This window comes from Mus caroli, chromosome X, assembly GCF_900094665.2.
Source record: "Mus caroli chromosome X, CAROLI_EIJ_v1.1, whole genome shotgun sequence".
NCBI lineage: Eukaryota > Metazoa > Chordata > Mammalia > Rodentia > Muridae > Mus > Mus caroli.
In genome coordinates this window covers 101341860-101350700 of record NC_034589.1, presented here as the reverse complement: position 1 = coordinate 101350700, position 8841 = coordinate 101341860, and the positions used below count along the sequence as shown (strand labels likewise).

The 8841-nt window shown below is 37.7% G+C and overlaps 1 protein-coding gene across 1 annotated transcript; it reads left to right on the top strand.

Moving 5' to 3' along the window:
- Positions 1 to 1169: 1169 nt before the first annotated feature.
- Positions 1170 to 7246, top strand: Itm2a (integral membrane protein 2A). The gene is made up of 6 exons (XM_021153651.1): positions 1170 to 1504; positions 4746 to 4877; positions 5154 to 5351; positions 5569 to 5679; positions 6204 to 6354; positions 6469 to 7246. The coding sequence occupies exons 1-6, from the start codon at positions 1394 to 1396 to the stop codon at positions 6555 to 6557; spliced, it is 792 nt and encodes a 263-aa protein (XP_021009310.1). The 5' UTR covers positions 1170 to 1393; the 3' UTR covers positions 6558 to 7246.
- Positions 7247 to 8841: the final 1595 nt, after the last annotated feature.

The window sequence follows — 8841 nt, the reverse complement described above, 5'->3', positions numbered from 1 at the left end:
TCCATGGGAAAAACTCCAAGTTAGAATTTCTTGGACAGAAGGGAAGCCACTCAGCATATTCAAGTCTGTTCAGTTAAGTTGATGAGTAGGTGGGGAATTCTCTAGTAAAACGGTGTTTTGTTTTGTTTTGTTGGGGCTTTGTTTTGTATTGCTCCCTTCATACAACAGACCTCTATTCTGTTTTATGTAGCATGACTATTTATAAACTCTCTACCACCAACTCTAAATCACCAGCCACCAGAGCTTGAATTTCATTAGTTAGGCTCTTTATGTCACCAGTTTAGGAGAGCTGACTGAAGAAACACTTTAACTCTACTAGACGGATGTCCATGTAAATCTTCACAATGCTTTGTAAGCCAGTCCGTCAGATAGTTTTCCTATGAGAGCCACACCAGCATCTGGTTAAATTGTGTATGCCCTACATCCCTGAACACATAGGTACACACACCCCTGCTCCCTCCCTCCCCCCCCCCCCCCCCCCCCCCCCCCCGCTGGTTACACAGCTGGTGGCTGAAGAGAAACAGGCTCTGGGCTGAGACCTTACTCTGGCTATCCCGATCAGGGAGAAAGAAATCTGGGTTGTTTCACTGATTCATTAGGAAAGAGCTTTCTACCCTCCCTTCTCTGGATCTCATCATGTCCTGTCTGCAAAATGAGGAGTTAGGGAGACAAAAGCCCCGTCTTCCTCATCTAACATTGCTTTAAGTTGGAAAATTAAAATTATAAAAGAAAACAAAAAGCATGAAAGGAAAAACAATGTTGGACTATGAAACAAGCAACTACAAACTGACTTCTAGGTGTTCTTTAAACGGAAGATAGTCTAAAGGTGTAGAACAGTCAGGGAACTGTGCTTTCTGGCCTGGGTGGGTTGCAGAACTCAGAAACCTTGGGTTGCCTCCAAGTTACAGTCCCTGGCCCCGCGGGGGGCCAGGCCCAAGTTTGGGAAAACAGAGTCAGGGGCTATTGTGGTCCAGACAGAAGCAGAAAGACAGGACAGGCAAGCTTCCTTCCTGCCTTGCTCTTATCTGAGGGTGCAGAAGGCAGTAGGAGCATGCCTGGGGTGCAGGTGAGGCATGTCTACCCTAAGCCGGCCATCAGCTCCAGTTCCCCTCTCTTTCCAACTAAGCAGCTACCCACCCCCACTCGGTTGCACTGCAGAGCTCGGGCCCCCTCCCGCTCCTCCCTCTGCACCTCCCTGGCCCCGCCCACCCTCTCCCACCCAGCCTGGGACTGCGTCATAAGTAAGCCCAGACCTGAGCTCGCTGCTGCCTGTGGAAGACTGGGAGACGAGACAGTAAGTGCTGCTCAAGCAATCGCGATCCTCTTCTCTTTCAACCTGCAGCCCAAGATACTGATTCGAGCCGCGCCTTACCGCGCAGCCCGAAGATTCACCATGGTGAAGATCGCCTTCAACACCCCTACGGCGGTGCAAAAGGAGGAGGCGCGGCAAGATGTAGAGGCACTCGTCAGTCGCACTGTCCGAGCTCAAATCCTGACTGGCAAGGTAGTTCCCACCGGGCCCACCTCTGTGTTCTGGGGTTTGGGGATGGAGAGAGAAGAGGGAATATGCAGGTGCAGAGAGTAAACTGTTGGCTGCCCTGCAGCTGAGTTCTAGGCAGGCCAATCTGCATTGAGTTGAGTGGGTCACCTTTTACTCTGCTTCAACTCATTCCCTCTGCACCCATGCGATTCTATCGCTTAACACCACCTACCCCAGGGAAGTTGTTGGAAGGAGTTTGAAGAAATTCCTGCATGTCATTTGTTCTGAGAAATGGGTTATGGAATTATCCAGAGGAGCAATTATAGCTACAGGGGCCGAGCAGCCACACGGAGTGGAAAAGGGCAAGAGACTTAACTGTTCTTTATTTTTTGACGTGGGTAAAGTTATATGAATCTCTGTCTTTGTAGGACTGCTTTTGTGGCGGTTGAATGGAGGCAAGGGGCAGCCTGAACTCCAAACTGTATGTTCTGGGGAAAGTGTGTGTCTGTGCGCGCATGAGCGCGCGCGCGCACGTGTATGTGTGTTTGCACGCGCGCGCGCGCGCGCNCACACACACACACAATTTTAGTGTTAAGGGTTAGATAATGGAGCTATTAAAACATATTGGTTTTAATTCTTGATAAATCACGTTTAAAAATAAAATTTGAGATCTTATTGTTTTGGTTGTTATTTTTTTTAGCAATATCCCTCATATAGGGATGCATATGTGAAGCATATCCATGTTGCAATTTAAACAATTCATTTTCCAGGCACTGGAGAAGTTCTCTCTTCCTAGGTTGTTCATCTAGACAAATTTATATTTCCTTTTAATGCCAACCATGTTTGTAGTGTCGATAAACTCTTTTTCCTCAGTAAAATCTTAGTTTGAAAAAGTGATCATTATTTTCTTCTACTTCTGTGGAATCTGCAGTACTGGAGCTCGATCTGCCTTAACTTGTCCTGTTGTCTTTAGAGAGTTTTCTCTTCTAGGTTCAGACTGGATATTTGAAAAGTACTTTGAGTGACATCTGAATTCATGTAGTAAAACTTAATTATGCATACAATTTGGAATGCCAATGTGCACTGCCGCAGAACTTTCATCATGGAAACTTCCAATATTTAACTGTGCAATCAAACTAGCTTTTGTGTATCACACATTTTAGAACTCAAAAGTAACACCCCCTTGCATTGTTGAGGTTTTAATTAAATGACACAAGGTCAAAAATATGTAGTTGTCTTCCTACTAACTTTGTAAATGAAACACGGCCAGATTTGAGGGGAGGTCTAAGGAGATGCTAGTTGTTAAAAATAGCCACACAGTAATCCTTTTTTCCCCTCACCACCAAAAACTTCATGACTTGTAAAACGATTCAATTAATATGTAATACTTCTGCCAGTCCTGTGGTGTGATGGGGACTAAATAAAAACAAACCTTTCACTTGATTATATTTTTTTGTTAGGTTTCAGAAAAGCGGCAATAGAATCCTGTCCTGGCCCCCTTTGTCAGTAAAACATGACACATTACTTTGTGATATATGGATTAGGCCTGATCAACAGAGATTGAACACATTGGACTGATATTGGCAAGTGATATACAGTAACTTTTAAAATACACTTCAAAAAGAAATTAGCTATGATAATCGATTCGTTCAACTACACCGAATCTCACAAAGTTAAACGAAAACAAAAGAAATCCTTATTCCTCCTAAATAGGGACCTCTAGTGAAACCGAGACCCTCATACTTTAGCCATGCTAAACAATAAACTTCCTGAATTATTGGAAAAGAGATATGAAATTACAGTTCAAATTGTTCTTCTGTCTCAATAACAAAAAATTTCATTGCTCAGAGAATTTCAAATTAAGCTATTATGTGCCTTTAGCAAGTCATTTCATATTTCCGCACCTAAATTTAATTATACAAAATGTCTTCTGAGATCCCACAGTTCTATGACAGTAGTTTCCAATCAAAATTTAAAGTTCAGTTTCTGTAGTGCTCAGTATTATAATATTTTTAAGGAAAATAATTAAGACATTTCAGTATGTGTTGAATCTAACTGACGAAATAAGCTTAAATAAATTTTATTTAAAATTATGAATCTCAAATTTTGACCTCTAAATTAAAAAAAATCTTTATTTTGAAAACAAAATTATCAAATGATTTTCTACCCTTGCTTATTCCATATTAACAAGCATTTTTTTTTTACCAAATTTAATATAAGGGCAGTTAAATATCCAAACATTATAGCAATTTCATGAAAAACTCCAATGGAAGGCCAACAAAAATAATTATTTAATATCAGCTTGTGTTATCTGGGCTGAGATTGCCTGACTTCACTAATTCTATCATCGAGATGTAATGTGGCCGAGGAGTATGTTGTGACATGCAAATTAAAAATAGCAGGCCTTGCAGCTCCATGCCCTATAATTAATCGCTTACTTTTTGTTTTGGATCTTTCTTTTGAGAATTCATCAGAAAATTATTGATTTCACAGAATGTTTAAATTACTGCTTCACAGACAGCTCTTGTATGTAGCATATTCTCACATTCGAACCTAGTGTTTAATCTAAGACTTGGAAAATAACATTAGTGCAGTCTACAGAGGAATGGATAATACCAGGAAGCAGTATACTTACTAATAAAATTAAAAATATTAATTAATTAATTAATTTCTAAAATGAAAGGAAATAACTCTTTTCCAACTTGACAATAAAGCCAACAAACTGAAGGTTACTAACATTCTTTTAACTTACTAAACTGATTTCAAAGCAAATAGCTAAGAGTTAATTTCTATATTCTAGAAAGCCAGTGTTCATAAAACAAACAAACAAACAAACAAACAAACTAGTTCCAATCACTTAAAGAACATACTTTCTAGAGACAAGCTATACTATATCATATCTATAGTTAAAAATACTGTTGCATCCATTAAACATGTGTTAAAAGGGTAGGCCTATATTAAATGTTTTTAATAAAAATATGTCATTATATAAATTAATGATTCTTTTAATATAACTCTACAAATGAATATTTTGAAATAATGTTATATTTCTATTTAAGTTTGAAAATGCCAGAAGGAAGGCTGGGGTAGGTGGAGATACTCTCTCTATATATGCATCAGAAATTGTCTTGAAGTAATATTTGATTGGAATGTCTTTGTTTATTTTAAAAATATCTTGATTTTTAGGGGTGATAAATTGCACACAAAAGCAACTGTCTAAAAGTTTAATTGTGGTTTGTTTTCTATTTTGTGTTTCAATGAATAGGAGCTCAGAGTTGTCCCGCAGGAGAAAGATGGCTCGTCTGGGAGATGCATGCTTACTCTCCTAGGCCTCTCATTCATCTTGGCAGGACTGATTGTTGGTGGAGCCTGCATTTACAAGTACTTCATGCCCAAGGTAATAGTTCTAATTCTTAACACTTTGAATTACTAATTGCCATGCATTTACTTATCGGCCTAAATAATTATGTGATGGTAACCAGAGAAGTGAAGACTTGAGGAACGTTTTCAAATTACCATTCAATCTCTGCTATTGCTTAGGCCTCAGGATGCTAATTATAATGAAGTAGCCTCAGATTGACACAGTACAATGAACTGACATGAATCTAAGAAATAAATGCAAGTGTCGTGGTGAATATTAGAAATTTTTTACTCCCCCACTTTTATCTCATAGAGCACCATTTACCATGGTGAGATGTGCTTCTTTGATTCTGAGGATCCTGTCAATTCCATTCATGGAGGAGAGCCATACTTTCTGCCTGTGACTGAGGAGGCTGATATCCGTGAGGATGACAACATTGCCATCATTGATGTGCCTGTGCCCAGTTTCTCTGATAGTGATCCTGCAGCAATTATTCATGACTTTGAGAAGGTGGATTTGTCTTGCTTGCAGCTAGTTAAGAATTTTCTCTTTTCTCTCCAGTACTGTAAGGCAATGAATCTATTCATAAATGAACATCTTTTCAAAGCAAAGTCCTTTCACTGTGCTGTTATTGCATAGAAAGTGGTGACATTTTCAAGCTGTTTGTTCAAATGGTTCTTAGTAAATCTGCAATATTAATACTCATCTTTTCCCACCTCCCCAACAGGGAATGACTGCTTACCTGGACTTGCTTTTGGGAAACTGTTATCTGATGCCCCTCAATACTTCCATTGTTATGACTCCAAAGAATCTGGTGGAACTTTTTGGAAAACTGGCAGTATGTATTTTAGAGATCAAATTTTTCTATAAGCATTTCCAAATAATTTTGCTTCGTTATTCTAAAAAGTTAATGAGTTGGGCCAGACATTCCATTTGTTGAAACATTTTTGAATAAAAAGTGTGTGCTGTGCCAAAATAGATGGAACTGAAGTATTTTATATTAAGTAATGTAAGCCAGTCAGACAGACAAGTACTTTATGTTCTCCTTCATATGTAGTAGCTAAAAATGTTCACCTGAACACAGAACACTGATTAATAGTGGTTGCAAAGGGAAAGTGTGTAGGAGGAGGTGGATAAAGAGAGGTTGGATTTGATCAATGCATGCAGTGTGTGTGTGTGCAAATAGCACACTGAACTTGAAACCCATAAACACATATGTGTATAATAAAAATAGTATAGTATATAGAACTTCTAAAACGAATTCCATTTTTAATAATGTCTATTTTTAAAAGACTATAAGTAGGGATTTAAATACTGTCTTTAAGAATGTGTCATTTTAATCTCTTGTGATATCATTTATAGAGTGGCAAGTATTTGCCTCATACGTATGTGGTTCGTGAAGACCTGGTTGCTGTGGAAGAAATTCGTGATGTTAGTAACCTTGGTATTTTTATTTACCAACTTTGCAACAACCGAAAATCCTTCCGCCTTAGACGCAGAGACCTTCTGCTGGGTAGGCAATTTATTATTATTGGATGAGTGATAGAGAGTGAGGGGAGACTGCATCAGAGTAGCATTTCTGAAGCACAGCAAACTCACAAGTCACTTTTTTTTTATGCCTTCACAGGTTTCAACAAGCGTGCCATTGACAAATGCTGGAAGATTAGACACTTCCCCAATGAGTTTATCGTTGAAACCAAGATCTGTCAGGAGTGAAGCGTGACAGATAAAGAGTATCCTTGATAATAAGAAGTCAGGAACTTACCGCCTGACTTGGGGAATTGAACTTGATGGGATACTCGCGCTATTTACTCATACATTTACTCTATTGCTTATACTGGAAAAGGAAAGGGGGGAGAAAACTACTAACCACTGCAAGCGATTGTCCAATTCTACTTTAATTGACATTGCTTGCTGTTTTCAACAAGTCAAATGATTATCTTTTCTCTTGAATTTATAGGGTTTAGATTTCTGAAAGCAGCATGAATGTGTCATCTTACCATCCTGACAATAACGCCCATCCTCTGGTTTTATTTAAAGCAAGCTCTTGCCAACATCATTTGACTAGAGCATGCTTTAAATTTAAAATATTTGAAATTTGTTTTTGACATTTTTTTGTGTGTGAAACATGTCAAATCTCTTACCATTCTTTGGTTTTCTTCTTCATTATGTTCAACTCTCCTGATTTCAGAAGTTACATTTTTGCATTTCTATCAGGTGCTGTGTAACGAATCTGACTGATATGTGAACAATCTTCATGAGGAAGCAATTTTTTACTCGTGTAATGATTCTTTCTCACTGATATCTGTATTGTGAAATCCACAGAACTGTACAGGTGCTGAATGCTGTAAGGAGTTCTGGTTGTATGAATTCTACAACCCTATAATAAAGTTTACCATATTCAATCATGTTTTATTTTCATCACTTGACAGATCCTTAATGTGGAAATTATTGATTTAGCATTTGTTAACATTAATCAGTTATAAAATTATGAACATAAATCTGCTTCCATTCCCATCTCTACATATTCATGTTTCATGATCTCATATTTCCCATTTTCACTTTGTAGTAATTACGTTATAAATATCTTATAATGTTCTTGCCATACAAATTCAACTACTTACTGGGATTCTTCAGCTCAGAGCAATAGAAAATCTTACTGTTTTTCCCGTTTTATAACTACATAAACAACCATAGGCATCTGTAGCAGCTCACCAAAGATGAACATTGAACAAGACAATGAGACTTTTTGAAATTAATTTATTTAGTGTGTGGGGGGGTGTGCCAAGACATGTATGTGGAGGTCAGAGAACAGCTTTCTCGAGTAGATTCTCTCCTTCCATCTTTACACATGTGCTGGGGATGGAACTCAGGCCCTTAGCTTCTCAGGCTTGTTGAAACATATTCTTTAACCTTTGGGCCAGTACTGCTTCAACACTTATGATTTTTAACAGTTTCACAGGCTTGACATCTTTACACATTTATCTAGAAGTATAAACTAGCCCAAGTACGATAGTACTCCAGTTTCTTTTCTACTTGCTGGTAAGGAGTATTACTCAATTTCAGTAAACAATCTGCTTTAGTTAAACCTATTTAGTTAAAATAGCAGCATTATTTTAAATTAAAGAAAAATAACTATTTAACCTCATCAATTCAGAAATATCACAAACTTTGAAATACATAGAAAGAAAATAAAGGTTCAGTAGTTAGAGAGCAACAATAACTTAAACATTCAAGAACTATTTCTCAGCTGGATGCAGAGTAGCACTTGGAATACCAGCTACTCAGGATGCTGAGGTAGAAGATCTCTTGAGTCTCCAAGTTTAAGATCAGCACAGAGAATATACAGAATCTGTGTCTTGAAATGAAAACAACAATAAAAACAAACAAATGGTTAGTCCTGAAAACACATACAACTAACATTATACAGACCGAAAAGATTACACTTAGGAATACAGCTGTATATACATATACAGATATGCATAAACAACAGTATAGAAAATGATCATGGATTTAAAGGAGAATGGGGAGGGGTGCATGGGAGGGTTGGGAGAGGGGAAGGGGAACAGAAATACGTTATAATATCAAAAAATATTTTTAGAAGATTGGGAGAAAACAAATAATAGCAAAAAGAACTGATTTGTTAAAAGAAGGAGGGGGGATGGAGAGACAGATCAACACTTAGGAGCATTGGTTCTTCTTCCAGAGGACTCAGGTTTAATTCACAACATCCATATGGCAGTTCACAACTGTCAGTAACTATAGTGCTAGGGAATCTAATTTCGCAAATTCCTTCTTGTAGGCATCAGGCATACAGGTGGTACATAGAAATGCATGTAGGAAAACACCCATTCAAATAAAAATAAAGCAAATTTTATTTAAAAGAAATGATATGATACAAATTTTTTAAAAATAAAAGACTATATACAATGAACTTGAGAAAGTTCAACAACTATTTTTTAAAAGTTGGTTAAATTAGTCATATACATAGTATATTATA